This window comes from Oratosquilla oratoria, chromosome 24 (genome assembly GCF_046742065.1).
Source record: "Oratosquilla oratoria isolate Oo_2021 chromosome 24, ASM4674206v1, whole genome shotgun sequence".
Classification (NCBI taxonomy): Eukaryota; Metazoa; Arthropoda; class Malacostraca; order Stomatopoda; family Squillidae; genus Oratosquilla; species Oratosquilla oratoria.
Genome location: NC_134800.1, coordinates 55,187,247 through 55,209,314, shown reverse-complemented (window position 1 = coordinate 55,209,314; position 22,068 = coordinate 55,187,247). Strand labels below are relative to the sequence as shown.

Sequence of the window (22,068 nt, the reverse complement as noted above, 5' to 3'; positions counted from 1 at the left end):
CGGTAAGAAAGATCCGAGGACACTCGTGGTAAAAAAATTGACGAAGAAGTCATCGGGAAAAACAGTTGCATTCTGCAGTCTGGCAAACGGTTCGGTGAGGACACAAGTTAATGTCCAGATGCAACAAGGATGGATGTTGTGTGACCTAAAGCAAAGATAAAGATTGAAGGAAGTATAAGATAGAAAAAATATATATCATAACGAGTTTGATGAATAAGGGAAGTGGTAAGAGGGTTAGACCGCAAGAATGAAGGCGACTGAGAGACCCTAAGGCCTACACTAAGCAGTTCTACGTCCATTATCACTTATCGTCCTCATCCATAAAGCTATCTAATCTTCTTTCAAAACAATCAATAGTTTCAGAGCACAGTATATGGTTACTGAACCTATTCCATTCATTAACCACTCTATTGGCAAACCAGTTCTTGCTTATTTTCTTCTTAAAACTATATTTTAGTGGTTAGCTTAGCTGATGTGGATTAGACTAGAAGGTTACAGAGAATATTGATAAAAAGGTTAAGAACGGATTATAACATAGTTGTCTGGGTTGCATTCTAATACCACACATGTATGAAAAGACTTTCAATCAGTCTAATTTACTGGTCAATACTGATCCTTAAGCGACTAAAATAACACAGAGTAACAACACGTGGCTGGAGAATTGTTCGTTACTGGTACTGTTAAGAGAAGAGTGGTAGAATTTTGTTACGCTGTAAGGTTGAAGAAACAGTCACCACTACTGAAGACGTGACCAAATGCCTTGTAACTTCGACCACGATGAGCGTAAGAACAGAACAGCGAAGATCAGGAGCGCATAAGTACAGGGTTAATAACTGGTTGCTACAAGTACTGGTATAGGCAAGATGGTAGACCATCAGAACCCGTGGCTCCAGAAACAAAGAACTGGTCCTTAAAGAAGAAATTGAAGAACTTATCGAAGAGATGTCCTTAACGGGTCTGAGGGATCAAAGAGTACGTGTGTATGGTCGACACCGAGGTGAGTTCTGCCGTTGGAGACCCTTTCGCCGACGTGCACCTGTCCCAGGAGACTCCTGAGAGCCTCCTGGAAGCCTCCTCACATCACGCCGTTCTCCAGAGGACTAAATCCCACGCGCTCAGCTTCCTAGACATACGCCGCGTAAATTCCTCCATCGGGACAGTTAACAATGTTGTTGTGAGAATCCATGAGCTATTTCTCTGCGTCTCTCCTCCTCCTCCTCCTCCTCCTCCTCCTCCTCCTACCCTAGTCCAAACACGACAGAGGAGTGGGGTAGGAAGGGGGGGGGGTAATGTCCAAAAGCTAAGAGGAAGAACCGGGCAAGGGGAAGAAGCCTGAGGAACTACATCATGATGATTCGAGCCTTGGGACTTTAGTGATGACCAAACGTTTCCAGTAAGCCCCCGTTGTGTCTCACCCGCCAGCGGAGCGTCTGCGCATGCGTGGGATCGGGGGAGGTGCGGTGTGGTTAGCCACTTTCACTACAGCCAGTGCTCACTCACTATCAGCGACGCGTTCAAGTCTCTAACACGCGCTCGTGTTGCCCGGACCGAACCCCTGCGTCCCTCTCGAGACAGCATCCAGAGCGAGAGAGAGAGAGAGAGAGAGAACGAAAGAGAGAAAGAGAGAGAGAGAGAGAGAGGGATTTTGTAGTGCTTGGAGAACTTGAAGCCCGTTGTTTTTTATTGTTATTAACTCCTCGTATTCGATTAAGACAAGCGAGTTCGAAGTGAGATCGTCCCAGTTAAGAAACTTGGATTCCCCTGAATCCATCGGGATATTTAAAAGTGTGAAGAAAAATCACCCCACGCCGTGATAACGTAGCTGTATCGCGCATCCAGCGACGGATGCGGTGAGGTGACACGAAGAAGAAGTCCCCCCCCACAGTTGGAAGTGATATACTAGATGCAGTGTGGCTTTTAAGTGAGTCTTCTCCATTCCCGTCACAATGCCCAAGATTTTCCTCATCAAGGACAGGTTGCAGCAGCAGCAGCTGAGGTTGCAAGAGACCCAGAAGGCAGGAGGTCAACCTGACAGCGAAAGAGTCGCCAGTGACCAAGATAACGCCACCTACTCGACCTTAGACCTCCGTATAGATGTCCGGGACAGGCACCGCACTCCTCCAAGAATACCCTCGTATTCTCCTCCTCGAAGTATGGGATTCTCCGAGGACGACCAGCCTCTCTCCCTAACGACCCGTGACAGAGGTAGGTAGATGCCTGGTTTAGGGAAACAACGATCCTCTTGTTCTCCCCAGTGTTGTTGTTGTCCATTACTCTTGGCGGGTTCTGCACAGGTGTGGTGATGGCGCAGGGAGAGGCAAACACCCATGTGTAACTGTGAACACAGCATTTTCAGAATGAAGGCGACGAAGGCAAAGGGCATGGTCTGACCTTTTGCGTCCGAGACGTGCACGCACGCACGCACGCACGCACGCACGCACTACAAAAGGTCTTCGTCTTCATGTCAATACATAATAACTCATCTGTACTTTGGGTCTATTGTGGACTGAAATACATAATATACAAGTATTCCCTAGTAAGCGCCGAGACAGGCAAGTAACTAATATAACTGTACGTGTTTACCAACCGTATATCTGTACTCATATGGTGTGTGTGTGTGTATGTGTGTGTGTGTGTGTGTGTGTGTGTGTGTGTGTGTGTGTGTGTGTGTGTGTGTGTGTGTGTGTGTGTGTGTGTGTGTGTGTGTGTGTTTGTTTGTTTATGTGTCTGTCTTTGTGTGTGTTAATTTATATATATATATATATATATATATATATACATATATATACATATATATCTGTGTGTGTGTGTGTGTGTGTGTGTGTGTGTGTGTGTGTGTGTGTGTGTGTGTGTGTGTGTGTGTGTGTGTGTGTGTGTGTGTGTGTGTGTGTGTGTGTGTGTGTGTGTGTGTGTGTGTGTGTGCGTGCGCGTGCGCATCTGCGGGTAGCACAATAACATCAGTACAGTTACACGCTTTCCCATTTTCTATCAATCCAACTCCACAAGGTTAAACAAGACACTTTCTAAACGCAATGGAACTTGTCTTTCAAAAGACCTAAGAACATAAGAACGGAGGAGACCGTAAGAGACCATAAGGCCTACACTATGCAGTTCCATGCCCATTACCACCTATCTTCCCTATTCATAAACTTATCTAAGCTTTTCTTAAAACAACTGATAGTTTCGGAGCTGATTATATGGTTACTAAGTCTATTCCATTCGTTAAACTATTCTATTGGTAAACCAGTTCTTACCTATTTCCTTTTTCAATCTAAGTTTATCCCATTCAAAGCCATTACTGTGAGTCCTGTCCTGTCTTGATATAACGACCTAGTTGGTATTCCTCTTGTTAAGGGAGTTCTTAGCAATAAAGCGTACGAACATAGGGTTTGTTGTCTCCACCATCGTTCTATTTCAGAATGGCTTTTGGTGTCTACGGGGAGGTAAAGGGTGGAGGTTGCAGAAGGCAGAGTATATAAAACCTTCCTATGTACCCGCACAACTCTGCAACCTCCTGCAGGTTGTTATTGATCCAGGAGAAACAGCTTGGCTAATAACTGTTCGACGAGAACACCAAGGTTACCTCTTTACTAGAGAAAGTCTCCCACAAGCAGTTACTCTTTGTATTTCACTCTATCTGTCTGTATCTTTATTACCATATCACAGTCTTAATCTCTGTCCCTGGCTATTCCGCTGTCTCTGTCTCTGTCTCTGGTTCTGCCTTTGCAGCTGATTTGCTTTATTTGATCTGCCAGCCTCCTTGTTTACGGGTTTATAACCCTGGAATACGTCCTCACATAAACGACTGAAACACACACACACACACACACACACACACACACACACACACACACACACACACACACACACACACACACACACACACACGCATAGCTCTCTTCCCGTAAAATATAACTAAACACACACGTATGTATATATATATATATATATGTATATATATATATATATATATATATATATATGTATGTATATGTATATGTATATATATATATATATATATATATATATATATATATATTTATGTATGTATAAATGCGTGTTAAATAAGGATTTCTGGCTCGAATTTCAATGGGTGAAACCCGCAGCCCCACAGTGGCTGGCAACAATCCTCGCTCCCGAGCCCCTAGACCTCCCCGTGAAGAAACGTTAGACTGTTGTCTATGTTGTATTAATGTGAAACATTTTCTATATCACCGTCTTATAGCTCCAGAAAGAGATCAGTCGCCGGTTGTCAGGTCTTCTTATGGGAGGAGGAGATCTTGAGTCCAGTTTGGGGATCGAGTGCCAACCGCTCAGGGGTTTTCCTCCAAAAGGAGGTGAGGGTTTGAAAACGGGAGACAGGGAGATGGTCTAATCCGACGCCCGTTTTGCAGGACCACTATTAGTGAATAGACTTCGTTGGTAACTAATGTATGAATGCATACATAAAAATATGCATATACATACACCAATTAATCACGTGCTTTATGTATATATATATATATACATATATATACAAATATATATATATATATATATATATATATAGTGTGTGTGTGTGTGTGTGTGTGTGTGTGTGTGTGTGTGTGTGTGTGTGTGTGTGTGTGTGTGTGTGTGTGTGTGTGTGTGTGTGTGTGTGTGTGTGTGTGTGTGTGTGTGTGTGTGTGTGTGTGTGTGTGTGTGTGTGTGTGTACGATCTCTTGCCCTTACTCTCCCTTTCTAGACCATTTGCTATTTGCCTCCTCTTCACCGTGTTTCTAAACACATTTCCATCTTTCTTTTAACTTAAATCATCGTTTTCCTTCATGTTATCTATAATCTTCATCCACATCTCAAATCTTGCCGTTATATTTCTTTGGGCTACGGTCTCTTGGTAACAATGAAGAAAAATAAAGGAATTTATTACATTTTGAATTTGGGTCTCAGTTACGAGTCGAAATAGAAGATACCTTCAGCCTCAGTGACGTAACACAGTTGCATTCACGTCAAAGCACACTTAATTGAGTTTCGTACTTACTCGAGTGGATCTTGGATTTCTTGCAGATATTTACATTTCTCTTCCCTATCTACTCCTTCACGCCATCTATCCACCTTATCTGAAACCTTCCCTTACGTCTTCTCCTTTCGAGTTTCGTGCAAAACACTAAACTAAAATGGTTCGTCTGATTACTTTAATTGAGGAAATAAAGAAATTAATGTATTGTACAAAAACTAGAAGCCATGTTAATATTTAGGATTAAGTTTTACAAATTACAGAAATATATGAATCAGGTTGTTTACAAACAAAATATTTTTTTACGAAAATTAATATTTGAGAATTTATTGATGGCATTGCTTTGGATTGACATGATTCTACACAAACACATACACACACATATACATTTATATATATATATATATATATATATATATGTGTGTGTGTGTGTGTGTGTGTGTGTGTGTGTGTGTGTGTGTGTGTGTGTGTGTGTGTGTGTGTGTGTGTGTGTGTGTGTGTGTGTATGTGTATGTATATATATATATATATATATAAAGTATTCATAGGTAACAGAACAATAGAGATAAATCTATCCATTGAGTGTAGATTTGTAGGTTGTTTTGAAATGCAATTCAAGGTAAAATGAAAGCCAGGTCACAAGTTTGATGGTTTTGAAGGGTCTGCATTACACCGAAGAAAAAAAAATCACAACAAATTGAATTCAGCAAGACAGCGGGAATCTGCTACCTAATGCCTACGCCACACTTCGACATTAAGATGCTTCCCTCTCTGAAACGACGTTTGTCACATGTGGTCTATCATCCTACGACCTTTTCTTGTAGGAGCAAGTAGCAAGGCGACATCTATCCGAAGGTTGACTGGGTTATTTAGAAGTACAGTATAAGAGCGAGTCGGTACTCTGACGGGCGTCCACACTGATCAGCGTCTCTGGCTGTGCCAAGGTGCTCGGCAGGAGCAACGTGTCCTTACAGACCAGGAAGCGAGTTGTTCAGAGGCGTGCAAAGTGTGAAGATATCTGCCCAGAGCGTCGTCAGATTTTTGGGTTTTGTGAGCTTTATTTCAAGATCTATCGGAACAGAACTCCCTAAAAAGCATCCCTAAGTACGTCGCAGGTAAGGAGGTTTCGTAAATGTTGTTGTTTATGTAGCTCTTAAGGAACAGGGACGGGCAATATGTTGATCATGAAGTGAATGTCAGAAGGTGGCCAGAAGGGAGGGCTGCAAGATCCACACCGCTTACCTCCACGAGGAAGTAGGTTATCCAACTGGTCCCTACATTACTCATGAACATTTCTAGAGAGACCAATACACCGTAGGAGAAATTTCAAAGATTTGTCGAGTAAGGAGAAAAAGAAGAAAAAAAGTGAGATTGCAATGAGCGGCGTCCAGTTTCCAGTACAAACAGTTACATGGCCTTCAAGTCGTCAACTACCAGGAGTCTTACTTTCTCGCGCTGTCTCCTGCTGGCTGGCCTTCTCCAACTTCGTGTGTGTGGGAGTTCATTACTACACAAGACGCCCCCAGGGCTGGGTAGCCCACTAGCTAGCTACTGAGGCACGGTATTGATTTGAGATACGCACCAATCATCACGGAAGAACCATGTGGGGCAGGAAGCCTTCACGATCTGGCCCATCGAACTGGAGTAATGTTCTTGTGGTTTCTGCCCATTGTTTAGCGAGTTCTTTGCAGACTCTTACCGCTCTTTGTCACTTTTCCCCCTCTACTGCAGTTCGAGAAAAGTACTTCGTGAGTGTCCAAGTGGCCAAAGGTCTCTTGCAAGGGATCTTTTGCGTAAACACACGCGGGAGTCGATTGTCGTTCAGGAGCTGATGGCGGTCCCAACCGTGAACAGGAGACACGTGCTGCAAGACTTCGGGAAGGAGCGAAAGTCTTCGAGTTCGACTTGCGAAAGTGAATCTTCGTAAGCGAACGCTTCCGAGTCATTTTACGAAAGTGAATTTTGAGGCGAGCAGTCGGTCGCAGCTTTCGGAAAACTAAATCCTGGACTCTGGTTATTATTCAAATAGAAGCAAGAGAACATGATCTTGACGAAGGTCCTCCCCAGATAGAAGACGCTTTGGTTCTGGAGGACCCGTCCGAAAGTGAGCGGGTGAGATTTGAGTTCAGCAAGCGAACTTCTCGGAAACGAACGTCCACCAAAAGAACTCGAACTCGGACTCAGATAATACCAACAAGGAAGGAACCGGGGCTCAGCTGAAAAGACTTCTTGAACGAAGAGGAGAGGCTCCCTCGCCATTTTCTCTAGAGTCTCCTTGTTGCCATGACTCTCGTCTCCCCGTTGCCCCCTTCTCCCTCCTTGTCGATCTCGCTCGGCATTTTCAAGATCGCTTCTTTCGTCCTTTTTGTGCGAAAATATTTCCATCCTCCTCCCTTACTAAGGAAATCCTGCTTGATAACTTTTTACACGTAAATATGCATAAGACATCACAAGGACATTGTATTTATGAATACGTGAGTACAATGCACACAAATACAAAAGCATAATTATATGTAAGAGTATATGTGGGTATAAGATGTGTCTCTGTATACACAATATATTCACATATGCATGTAAAAATATGCATATATATATACATATATATATATCTATATATATATGTATATGTATATGTATATGTATATATATATATATATATATATATATATTATATATGTATGTATATGTATATGTATATGTATATGTATTATATATATATATATACATATATATATATATATATATGTATGTATATGTATATGTATATGTATATGTGTATATGTGTATATATATATGTATATATATACATATACGTATATATATGTATATATGTATATATATATATACATATTATATATGTATGTATATGTATATGTATATATATATATGTATATGTATATATATATGTATATGTATATGTATACGTATATGTATATATATGTATATGTGTATGCATATGTGCACACGTACGCATACGCCTTTTTTTTTTACCAATTTTTATCGCAAACGTGTCTGCCTTAATTCCGTTAACCTTCACTGTAGACCTTTCTACTCTGGACCCATTTGTTCCTCGTAATCGTAGATCATCTACAATTTGCCAAGACATTTGCCTGGCGCGCATTTCGCCCGCGTTTCGTTTTAGCCATGAACATCTGACATTTTGATCAAGTCCTCAGAGGAAGTTCACTTCTTCGACGCCGCGTTTCCTATTTTTTTTTCTTTTTTTTTTTTTTACTCGTACTTAAGGCGTTTCTTCTCAACTGTAGTCGTTTCTTCCGTCCTTTTAAGTGCCTGTTATTTTGACTATGAATACGTATTTTCCCTTTCTTTTTTCCTGTACAGGTTTTATCATTCGTAACTATTTGTTATATGCTTCCGTAATGCTATCAATCTTTAGACGTTACTTAAGAATATCGTCAGCGAGTCCCCTGTGTCTTGTAACAGGTGACTAGAGCACTCTTATTTAACATTTATCCTAAGGCAAAAATATGTTTAGATTAAGATACCCTTTTAAAGGGAATTGTGTTGTGTAGCATATGCATATAGAACTGACTGTATTTTTCTAAAACTCATTACTTTTTTGCCTTTGTATTTCTCGGCAATCATTCTTAAGTGCTTGTGCCTAGTTTTACAGAATTTGCTCTTAAAGTGAGAGCATTTGGTGTATATAAAAACACCTTGCGAACCTAAATATATTATGCAATTGACATAGAATGTTTTCACAACACCTTGTATCATGAGATTTTGTTTTATATTTCGCAATATGCATCATAAAGAATTATATATATCATTGAAATGGTTACATAACCGTCGACATTTCCAATATATTGACCAACATTTGCAAAAAGTAATGCACGACCTCATAAAGTATTTTGCAATCTTTTGAATTAAGTAGCGTTGAATATATTACTTCACAATCATTGGATCATTGATATGATTATATTTCTTCTTAATCAGATCTTTATTTAGTGACTTGATGATAACAGAGCCAAAAGGTGGAGATTCTTAATGATGTTGCCGTTGATTTCTGAAATGCTGCTTTGATATTATTATTATTATTATAATCATTATTATTTCATATCTATCTATCTGATCATCTATTCATTTATCTATTCATTTGTTTATTTATTCATCTATTTATCTAATAATTCATTTATATATTCACTTATTTGTTGATTTGTTTATATATTTATTTATATATTAATTCTTATTTTATTGTATTTTATTTTTGAGCTTTTTATTTGTGACACTTACAGACTTCAAGCGCTTGCAAAGAACATCATATTTCTATATTTTTTCTTCATAATTTCTTCACTATTTCTTGTTGTACTCTTAACTCTGTGCCACCCTCTTTTAACCCGCCATCTTAATTGAAGTAATTATTTCATCTCTCTCTCTCTCTCTCTCTCTCTCTCTCTCTCTCTCTCTCTCTCTCTCTCTCTCTCTCTCTCTCTCTCTCTCTCTCTCTCTCTCTCTCTCTCTCTCTCTCTCTCTCTCTCCCTCTCTCTCTCTCTCTCTCTCATTGCAGTTTGTATTCTCTCTCTATTGTCGCTATTAGCTCTATTATTAATTGTCGTGTTCTATTATGTAACGATCATCATCGTCGCCATTGCTATCCTCAAACCTGTTATCAGTATCATCATCATTAGTGTCATCTTTATCATTATCACCATTAACCTCCATCATCACCTTTACTGTCACACCGGTAGTGCCCTGCCTTTCCTCCCCTCCCATCCCCTCCCTCCTCCTCCTCCTCCCTATTATCACAACGACCATCGTTGTCGCTGTCATTGTTGACGCTGACGTCATTGTAATCTTCATCGACATCATCATTCTCGCCTTCTCTAGAACGCTACAGACCGTTTTCTTTTCCCTCTTTCATCCTCCGCCTCCTCCTCCTATCTCTGGGGCAACTTCCTCTACCTCCATGTCTATTTCCTCTGCCTCCTAGAGGTTCTAATACAATAGCGCTTGCGTGTGTGGCGTTCACATCTACCTCGCCTGTCTCAGAGATAGGTTCTCGCAAATTCACTTTCGACTATTTTCCGTTCTCTCTTCCTCTTTTTATGTTGATATTCTCACCTTCCCTTTCCCCTGTCCCCAGCACCTTTAACCCCTCTTGCAAGCTCTCTTTCCTTCTCTCTTTCTCCCTCCTTCCCTCTCTCTTCGCTCTCTCATGACTCCTCTCCTACTTCCTATCGAGCTCCGCTGTCTTACCTCCAGGACTTCCGCAACCTTCAGTCTCCCTCTGCCAGCAACTTCACTCTACCTCTCCCCCCCCTCACTCCCCACCTCCCATGCCTCCTCTCCTGCTTCCCACTTCCTGCCTGGTCCCACTACCTCCTCCTCCTCCTCCTCCTCTACCTCTACTTCCGCAACCTATGTACCTCTGTCTCCTCTTTATGCCTACTTTTCTTCTTACCACTTCCTACCTCATCCCACTGCCTCCTCTTCCTCTGCCTCTACTTCCACAGCCTCCACCTGGCTCTACCCCCACAGCTTACCTCCTTATCTGCCTCCCATACCTCCTCCACTTGTCCTCTACGCCACTGCGCGTCTCTGACGTCGGTGCTCGCTGGCTCCGCCTACAACCACCGCGCTACCGCCACCGCCATCGTCATGGTTTCCAGTCAGTCAAAGCCCTGAGACCTGTTACTCGTCCTTCAGGGCGACGTAGGACGCAACGATCTGCGTTCTCCCCCGGTTCCCTCGACACCTCGCCTCGGTCCGCAGCGGTCTGAGGGAGAGAGGGAGAGAGGGAGGGGGAGGGGGAGGGGGGAGGGGAAGGCGCTGCAGTGGTGGCGGTCCATAATGCAAAACGGGCCGATGTGATCACGCCAGGCATGCCAGAGGTGTCATTCATGTAGCTTCAACACACACACACACACACACACACACACACACACACACACACACACACACACACACACACACACACATCTCTCTCTCTCTCTCTCTCTATAAATATATATATATATATATATATATATATACATATATATTATATACATATATATATATATGCATACATACCTACATGTGTGTATGTGTATTCACCTTGGTCTTTGAATCACGCACTAGACTCGTGATCGACAGTTACTTCTCTCCCGGAAGAGAGCTCAGAGCTCGTATGACCGATCCATAGGTAATGCTGTGACCTTACACGCACACACACACCCAACTCCCCGCCCACGAGAGTTAGAGTAGCAACTCGAAGCGCAGCAATATTGAAATTATTTCAGCCCTGGGCAGGATTCGAACCCGGACTGCCGTACTGATTGTCAGGGACTCTACCAACCGCACCACCGAGTCGTGTGTGTGAGTGTGTGTGCATGTGCATGTTTACATATGTTATGATCTTACACTAAAGAAAATAAATCCCATCAAAAGGAAAACGCTACTGGCAAGCGCATGCATACACACACACACACACACAAACAAACACACACATACACACACACACACACACACACACGCGCACACACACGCACACACACACAAACATGTATATAGAGCATATACATACGCACAATATATAGATACATAGATATACCTATGTATCTTGATCAATTTCTAACAATTTCTTTATTATGTACATATCCATCCCCACATACTCTTAACCAAGAACAGCAGGACACTATGGCTTTTGATTTGTCGAAGCGATCTTGTTGCAATCTCGCTCTTTTTATTCCGTTTCCTGGATCCCGTACACCTTGAAGACTAATGATGTCGTTTGGGATAACCGAACTGACTTCGAAAATCGAGGGGAAGCCGATGGGTTACGATCAAAAGATTGGATCCCAGCCGGTTGTAGAGTAGGAGATGAGAAGGTAGTTTCTGTATATAGACTGAGGTATGAACGTGCTTGAAGCCTCGTGCACCAAACGGGAGTATTATTCACACGTACAATGATTCACAGGCATAAACACACACACACACACACACACACACACACACACACACACACACACACACACACACACACACACACACACACACACACACACACACACACACACACACACATACATACAGTATCGCTGAGCTGCGAGTCGTCACTCCAACTCTCGTGGGCGGGGGCTTGGGGGATGCGTGTAAGGTCATAGCATAACCCATAGGTCGGTTATATATGAGCTCTGAGCTCTCTTTCGGGAGGGTAATAGCTGTCTATCGCTAGTCCAACACGTGATCCAAGACAATGGTGACTCACACACTCACACACATTTATTCGATATAGAAATTACCTGCTTGTATGCATGTATGTATGCATGTATGTACGTATATATGTATGTACGTATATATGTATGTACGTATATATGTGCGTATATGCATCGCACTACTAGGCATGAATGTCTAGGATGTCGGAATGAAGTTATGAAAAGCTGCACTTTGTGAACTATAGTTCAAGAGTAACTCCATCATTTCGCGTCCGATTATTGCACCAGACATGACGTCATATCGCCTGTACCTTGCCGCCATATTGTTGCCGAAGAGCATCATCCGCTCCATTGCGTAATTTTCAAAATAAAAACAAAATGATGACCACTTTGAACTTCTACTTTGTTCTACTGTCTTCCTTAAATATCACTTTTACTCTCTTTATAATTTCACCTCAGCAGAACAAACACTCACGACAAACTCCCTTATAAATTTTGTGCAATCGTTCTTTTGATAGTGACGCCCGTAAGTAATAGAATAAACCAGCATTCTTTCATGATTTGAGATTATTTTTCACACAAATAAGAACGTTGACCATTTTGTGACAACCATCTCGATTGTAACCGTGATTGAACTTGGACGAGTCCCGAAAATCTATAAACAATTCCTTTCTTTTACGATTTGATAGCGATGCAGCCCCAACTCCGAAATCTAAATCGAAATACCCCAAACCGTTCTCCATCCAATTGACTCTGGTACGCACGGAATGGTGACCCAATGAGCTCGCATTATATCCTCAGAACGAGAAATGTCTTCAGTGTTGCGCCTGTTATGACACGTTAAGTTTCCATTATAAAGACTCAGATGCTCTTTGGAGAATATAGAATTGCACTAAAGGAGTTGAATCTGATCGGGTATATCCATTCCAGATCCGTCTTTTGTTTAATAAACGTTATGACAGAAGTAGTCTGCGTTATGAGGGTTAGAATTTTTTTTTTTTATTTACATTATTCTGTTAGCAATAGCCGAATCAGTTTTCTCCAACTGCCAAAAGCTGTTCCCATGCGTGGGTAGTTACCAGTATTACTTTGCCCATCATTCATATTACCATAATCACTAACAGTCTCACGTCTAATCCCACCCCCGCCCATCATATGTCTCCTCACTGCGACTTACACCCTTTCTAGTCGCTATTCTTTCACCCCACCTTATCTCCGCTAACGTTCACACATCACCGTACGAGCATACAAGTGTTAGATGGTACTTGTACACTGCCCCTAAATCCCAGCCATACCCGGTACCGAACTCCCAAATTTCCGCCATATTACTAAACCCTTCCCCTCCCACAACAGCCCTAGCTCATACATCACCCCCTATCATACCTATCCACCCCCTAGACCACTCCCTAACCATATGGCTTCTCCACATACACCACTATCATCTGCAAATACTATATAACCCTTACAAAAGCGTACGCACGCACGCACGCACGCACACGCATGCACACGTTCACACTCAACACACACATATGAGTGCACACACACACACACACACACACACACACACACACACACACACACACACACACACACACACATACACATACACATACACACACAAGCACACAAAGCCAGAAGCCCCTAGCTCCTGCAAGTGCTCCAACGTCTTCGCCAACTGTCGCTGTAACCTTGACTTAAGAGACCACGTCATACTCAAACCTCAAATTCGGAAACAAACCTGAGGAACAACAGATGGACGTCGTCAGAGGAGGTGGAGGAGGAAGAAGAGGAGGAGAAGTGGGGAGAGGAACTGGGAACAGGGTTGCGTGCTTGTGGCATGGGAGACGAGTTCTTTATTTAACCCCTTTCCAGGTAGGGAAACATTTGGCAGATTAAGTTCCAGACCATGGTAGACGACGTGGACTAAGGAACTACATATCATACAAGAGGTTTGAAAAAAAAAATCTAGACAAATCACACGCATTAACATGAGGGGAAATAAGAAATATGTTATTTTTTTCAAATCGATCAAATCTGATGTGGACATACTAACTATTCGGCAACATAATGCACGAAATCTCTGTCAAGTTCAGATAAACGGGGTCGGAGTCTCAAAGTCGAGAGTATTCGATCTTGCATAGAAATATACCTATGGGCCAATGGGTCATCTTGTACTCTACTTTTTATTATACAGTTCATAACTGAAAGGTATATCAGGAATTGGAAACTGATAATATATCTAACTATTCAAAAAGTTCTAAAAATGAGTGGATACCCGTTTGACAAAGATTGTTCAAATGTTAAACTATTGAACTACGGTAAAGTCCAAATTGACGTGTAGTTTGGTCACGTGGCACTTATTAACTAAATACTTCCTTGTTGAAATACCCAGACAACTGGCCACTCTCCTGACACTAGCCCACTGCAAGTAACCAGCTGTGACTTTGCCAGTCTGTCCTGCCCAACCCAATTCTAGACACCAGATGGTCGCCACTGGTCGTAAGAATGTTCATCCTAATTCATTAGCATTTATATAAAACGCCATGGTTCATTGTCAAAGTGGGTTAATCGTTGTTCATATACACAAGTTGGAATGTGGTCCTAACGATTACATTTGCTTCCAAAATATGCACCTGTTGGTAGAGCCAAGGGTTGGATAGCTCACTGTGGACTAGGTTTTCTTCTTCCCCCTCCTCCTCCTCCTCCTCCTCCTCCCACACCAACAAATCGCCCTCTCTCTCCTCCCTCTCCCCCATCCTCTCCTAACCCATCCACCCACAATCCCAAGAAGGAGCTGGCGACCAAACGAAATGGTAACGCAGTGAACCAAAGCGGCACAGAGCCCTGACGTATGATCGGGGCATCCCACCCAGAGAACGGTTGAAGTTAACTGTCGCTTCTCACTAACCCACAACCGTACTTTTCTGCAGCCTGACTCAGGAACTGCATCGTCTCTCTCATTTGCAATTAAAAGTTTTAACTCTTCCCCAGCAATTATTGTTCAATCTTGTTCAAGGAAATTCGTGTATACACTGCCTGTTAATTGTAGTATTTGTAAAGGTGTATATCTATGTATATAAATGGTAGGCCTGGACGAGAGGTAAGGCAAATGGGCCGATCCCCAGTGAGCCGGTTCGTACTGGCCTGCGAGCATTTCGTGGGAGGAATGGCGATGAGTTACCTGAGGTTACCATCCGTGCCAGCACAGAATGGTTCAAAAAGCTTCGCTCACGGCACCTGTGGGCCCAGTTGCCACAGACTTGCTTCCTCTACGTGTGGATTGTTCTTTATTACCTTGATAAAGGTTTTAAGAAGAGATATATCAAAATTTTTGAAATTCACAGACCTCCGGACAAGTCAAACGCACTTGGACAGAAAACTCTCCGTACAGCTCAGTAGTGTAGAAATTGCTTTGTTCATTCTATTCTTTTTATTTCGCATTATCATGGCTTTCAAATGTTACTACATTAACGCCTTTAATTGCGCCCTTTATAACAGTGTAGAACCGAAGCTGCAGGACGATGCATTATAACCAACAGTACGGAAAAATTATAAAACGCGAGACAAAAGTCGCCATTCGACAACCGACATCTTCAAGGTTAAATGTAACGGTGAATGAACGCTGAGAAGGGGAAGGGGGAGAGGGAGGAGAGGGAGCTGAGGGAAGGGGGAAGGGAGGGTTAGGGGGGGGTAAAGAAGCAGTATTAGTATAAAGCATGAAGTCATTAGCACTGTATAAGTGAGCTCGAAAGATAATGTGTGTTTAACCACTGACCAAAAATGCGGTAACTCCTTCTCAGCAATACGATCACCATTTAGATAGTTTTACGATTATTAATTTGAGAAAACAACTTCCATTATTATCATAGGATCATGGTGGTCCGTTGCTTTGTTGTGACCATTGCTACGGCGTAATTTTCAAGCAACATTACCACTTCTCCAATCTTTTCTCTTCTTTATCTATATGCTACCTTCCTCGCTACCTCGCTACCTCTCTTCCTCCTACTAGTTTCAACTCCACTCATGTTGATGAAGCAGAGGAACTACCTGATGGCGTTCGAATAGAAGATGAAACAAAAAGACTTTGTCTATTACAGACGACCATTTTCGTCTCGGCTGGTTTTGGCAAATTACCTCAACTTTATGCTGTATTTACTCGATAAAAAAATCCATCATTAACCACGAAAACAGATCACGCAATACACTTTATCGAGATCGTCTTATGTTATTCTGACATACAACACAGATGGACGAATTAATAATCATAATCACGTTTAGACCTATCTGTCGATATCTCTCAAACCTGTTTTAGGTTTTAGGACATAGCCAACTCTCGGCAACAAACCAGAAATAAATCTACGGGATTCATTTGCGCGTTTCGGCAACCGACTCGTGCTTAGTCTACTGCATTTGGTGGTACGTGTATTTATACGAGTTTGTATACACGCACATTTACGTGTGTGTGTATGCATGCATGCTTTCATGCAATCTTTGTGTGAATATGTGTGTGTACATGTTCATGCGTTTGTGTGTGAGTGTATGTGTGTATATGTATGTTGTGTGTGCGTGTGCGTGTGTGTGTGGGAACACGTGTTATGTTGCTGCGTGAGAGACTTCGATAGAGACTTCAGCGTGTTGTGGTGAGACCTTCCACTTCGAAGCTCTAACGTACGCAACGCAGCGGCCAAGGCTACTAATAATTCGTGGTTTGGAAGTCATTTCGCTAACAGTAATGAGAAACAGACAACATTCTCCCAGACCAAACCGTTCCCATCTTCTTAACCACATTTCATCAGACACAACAAATCTCAAACGTGTCTTTTTGGTTTTCGATTTTTCCTTTTTTTTTATTAATATCGTGTATGTGCTCCGTTGATTTGTTTTTTATATTTTGTCGTCGTACATGAACTATCAACCTGAGTTGACAAGTATCGAAATTGCTTTCAGTCATGCCTTCTTGAAACATTTTGAGAATATTCTATGAACAAAATTGGCTCTTTCTTTTTCCCGAAAAGAATGTGTCTCCGGTTTGATGTAAAAATATTTCAATATTTTTAAGAAACCTCAGCTACGATTATGACTGTCTACGGTTAGTTAAACTGCACTTACCGATGCCTCTATTGTGTCTGTGAGCCATATAAACTCATAGATCTGAGGAAGGCGTGACTTGTTTTTACTTTTCCTTTTTTTTTTTTTTTCCTTTTTGCGGTCGAGACGACGACATTACGTCACGTCGTCTCCGTTTCCCGCCGAAGCCACAAAGTGAGCGTAGCCCCAGGGAAGGAAATACACGGCGACCTGTGGGTAAGACTCTTTTGATCCAAGGAGGGAGGTCGCTTTTGTAGAATTAGAACCTTCTTTCAGAAACTGAAATATCTACCCCGTTTTTGAAAATGTTGATCATGCGCGAAAGAATACCACACCTAGCCATAACCCCCTTCAGCAATGGAATCCTGCCTAAAGCCGGGTAAAGTTGATTTTAATCAGAACAAGGTTTGTAGACATACCCTCGTGGCGATTGGTGAAATACTCCAAGACAGGAGATTCCCTATTTATAACACTACAACGCCCTTGGGTTAGCAAAGACTTCTTTCCCCTGAAGAAACTCCTTATTTGAAGAAAAACCCGTTGGTGACAATATCGATGTGGAGAATGAGATCCATATATGGGACTGGCTCCATTTTGGGTAACTGTGTCTGAACGGCTCTTGTCATCTCTTGCCATAATACATCATAAAAGCTCACCAGTCGCTGAAGACCTCAGGACAATTATTGTGTTTTTATGTCCTGCCTTGGACAAAAACATGACACATAATTGTTCCATTTCCGACAAAGAGATGGTACGTACTTGCTTCTCTCACGTGGGATTAATGTACCATTCTGTACCTACAACCCCACCCCCACCCCCACCCCCGCTTTAGCTCCATCCACTCCGTCAAGTCTAGATTACACTCGTTCACTTCACATCGCCGTATTCAACGTCGGAGGCCATCTCCTTTTGCGAAGTGTTGAGTAAGACGGGATTCTTATGTTCCTTGCAGCCAACGGCTTGCGCAATTTGAAAATCGTTTACTGCAGCCGCTCGTGAACAACGGACGTTGCTGGACCGTCTGGGCCGGAGGTGTGAGGAAGGGAATGATGGTTATGAACCAAAGAACTCATGAGCTCGCTCGGTAGTTACCGTGTAGGTCATTTCTTCCGCGAATCCACGTGTTGAAGATGTATGATAGCTTGTGCATCACATATGCAGTTCCAGACAAGTTTATGCATACATGTACGCATGCATACGCGAGGATGCACACACGCATGCACACACAAATTCACACAAACGCATACACAAGCGCACACGCAATGAACATAGACAGGTGCTGTAGCCAGTCAGACTAGTGAGCAGGGAAGCAGACAGGCAGCCAAGCAGGTTAACAGGCAGACAGGCAGGCAAGCAGGCTAGTGAGCAGCCAGACAGACAGTCTAGCTGGTAGGCAAGTAGAGGATCAGGCGGGCAGGAAGACGAATAGGTAGGTCTGCAGGTAAGAGGGTAGTGGGGCAAGCAAGCTGGCAGCTAGATATGTCGGTAAGTAGGTAGGTAGGCAAGTAGATAGGTAGAGAGCTGCTAGGTACCCAGGTAGGTCAGGTAGTTCTATGGGTAGGTAGACAGGTAGATAGGCAGAATTCCATGGGTAGATAAGTAATGACACAGTCGAGATAGACGGGACCTTGAGAGGGGGGAGGAGGAGGAAGCCTCGATTGTCAGGGGCAATGATCTCCCACACTACCAACATCGTTCCTCCCTTGTCAGTATGATTTCTAGTCCCGTCGACACGCACTCCAAAACACAGGATGCCCGTCGGCTCGTCGATAGACAGACAGACAGACAGACAGACAGACAGACAGATAAAAAGGTGGGTAGTAGACAGGCAGAATGTCTGGATCAGTGTCGACGAACAGCACGGCATGCACAGGACATAGGATACCCTGTGGAATGTCAAATGTATAGGCGTAGATGCACTTGTGCATACACACATGTACACAAACAATCTATGGATGCAATTGTGTGTGTGAGTGTGTATGTGTGTGCGTGTGTGTCTGCGTGCATACATATGTGTGTATGCCTGTCCGTGCGTTTGGGTTCGTGTGTGCACCCGCATGTACCTCAAAACAAGAGTCGATATACCTCAACACTTCAAGGAACACCGTGATATCCAAAAGCCATAGTTACCAGGGAGAGAAACGCAGCCTCACCAAGAGAATCAAAGGTTCCTCTTGGAGTCTGCTACACTCCTCTGTAGCTCCCCGTCTCGGGCGAAGGGTTGCATGTCCACGTGGGCGTGGCTTGCCCAGTTACTCCACAGACCAAAATATCTTTCCTTTTTTAATCTACGGTAGTTGCAGACGAGCGAGGACTCCTCGACAGGAAGAGTTCCCGTTTATCTCGACAGCGCATGTGACAGTACGAGGGAAGCTGCCCGGAACATCGTACATCGGGCACCCACGGCACCGGAGTGTACAGACCTTCTTCCAGAGACTTCGTGCTCAACCGGGTGGAACGCTCCTTGCAGACCTCGGGTTATCCATCCGGCCCGGAATCCTAGGCCACGCTGGCCGTACCAGCCACTATCCGGACCTCAATCTCTTATGAATGGCTAAGATTCGACACCTCTTTATCTAGGCTAATCTAGTTTTGACTGCAGATAGCCTTGTTGCTGAGGTTAAGGTCTGCGTTTTCTAATTTCCCAATTAAGATAGAGACGAGGAAGCTTAGGCTCGAAGCCTCAAGTGGTCTTTGAGAGAAGAAGACTAAGAGGAGAGACTGTAAGTCTCACAGGATGGACGTTCCAGAGAACCTGATGGCACTTCAGGCCACCGAAGGAAATTCCAGGGCAGCCGCTTTCGCGAAGTAGTTAGTGCGAGGAAATGGACCTTTTTTGTACCAATTTTCCTACCAAGAACTCGGGAATCAGCTCGCACCCATACACACACACACACACACACACACACACACACACACACACACACACACACACACATACACGCACACACGCTCACACATGCATACACAAGAACGCGCTCACACGAACGCACACAAACACATACAAATGTTCACAAGCGCACAAACACACACATGGTATGAATATATAGATACTGACACTGCCCCCTCTCTCTATCTCTATATCTCTCCCTCCACAACTGTAACGATAGCAGTCATCGCCTCTAGGAGATAAGACCGAAAACATTTTCCCTCCATGCCCCGTTTTAAGTCCTAAATAAAAGTAAAGACTGTCTAAGTCTTTGCTTGTCTCAATCCTTTGCCTGGTACCGGTGTCGAGTGTGTTAATGAGCCAGAGGGCTCTTTGTACAGACAGGGACCGTGAACACAAACTGCCCCGGCATGTCCCAACAAGAATGATACACTTTCCAATATCTTCCTCTTTTGATAAACCGGAAGCTTGTACCATCCAGTTACTACCCGCGAACGGAAACCGTCCCAGAGGAGCAACAGCATATAATAAGATCGGTAGCATTAGTTGGTTGCATGAGAAGCACTTGGAGCCGTCCAGGGAACCTCGCCATAGAAGAACTCCGAAGGCGCACAGGAGAGGCGGGGAGCGAATCCCCGCGGGCGGCGACGACTTCACCATGCCCAAGACCTCGTATGGCCTTGACATTCCGAACTCCTCCTCCACTCCCCGAGCCCCTCCCCGAACACCACCGCTCCCTCCTCCATCCCCTCCCTCCCACCTCCACTCCTCTCCCATCCCCACCACCTCCACCTTCCTTGCCCCGCAATATCATCACTCCATCTTACATCTTCCTCCCTCCTTTCAGTCGTCTCACACTACTCCTGTTTCTCCTCCTTTTTCTTATACCATCCTCCTGTCTCTTTACTATTCCCCCAGGTGCCTTGCGTCGAATCAAAGTACTGCTCTCCTTATAATACATAAACGTACAACATGTGCTCAATGTTTCAATATTTTTCGTTATGTTTCTGTTTGTTACCAAACACCGAATATAAGTAAAATGTAAAGTAAAAGTTATATGAGTGTTTATACATCCTCCATTGGAAATCCCTGATTAAGTCACTCCAAGAATGTTTCTGATTATGCACAAATACAAACATTACGTAATCATCTAACCCTTGGAAAGAATGGAATAACAAAAGACAAAAGTCTTACGAATACAGACTCCCCATGAAATCCATTTTGTTTCGAAGGTTTGACGAGCCTCCTCAGGGGAATTCGTGAGAGCCTCCTGAAGTGAGTTCGTGAGAGTCCAAGAGGTCTCACGAGCGTGATTCGGCGAGGGAGAACCTTTGTTTGCGCGGTTCTTACCTAGAACCTCATTTGCTCGATATGGCTGAATCTAGTACTTCCTGGATAGTCTTCAAGGTGTCCGTGTTTCCTCACTGCAGGGAATCTCAGTCTATTTCCCCGTGTTTCCCGCACTTATGTAGTGCTGTCACTTAGTCTACCGAAGACCACTTCAGCACTGAATGGAATAGTTAGGCTTATTGTTCCGATTGTGAAACACTTTGTGGGCTTCTACCGAATCCGTGGTCCTAAAGATGAAAACTATTGCCTTACCATCTTATTGGATATTTTTCTTTCTTCACACTGTTCCAGTTTTTATTGTATGTTGTGCATGAAATTTTTTGTGTAAATATTTATCAATTAAACTTCCCTTGTTTACTTCATGGACAGAGCTGCATTTTACATTATATTTTTTCATTGTAAAGATATTAACCTGAGTTAGCTCTAACTAGTCGAAAACTTAATTTGACATCTTGTTTGGACATGAACAGAATTGCAGATATTTGATAATTTTTTGCATTTAACTGAAATACTAGTTTGACATCACTTTTTTGAGTTTGAGGAATCTGGAAGTCTGTCCCCCGAAGGCTTGAACGAAAGTTCCTAGAAGA

At 43.1% G+C, this 22,068-nt stretch overlaps 1 protein-coding gene across 2 annotated transcripts in view; it reads left to right on the top strand.

Moving 5' to 3' along the window:
* The first annotated feature begins 1,501 nt into the window (after nt 1–1,501).
* Nucleotides 1,502–22,068, top strand: part of LOC143038652 (uncharacterized) — a 54,074-nt gene continuing 33,507 nt past the window's right edge. For both annotated transcript variants that reach the window (XM_076208154.1, XM_076208153.1), the window contains exon 1: nt 1,502–2,205. In XM_076208154.1, coding sequence (XP_076064269.1) covers nt 1,947–2,205 — 259 coding nt within the window. In that variant the 5' untranslated portion in view covers nt 1,502–1,946. The remainder of the gene's footprint in view (nt 2,206–22,068) is intronic.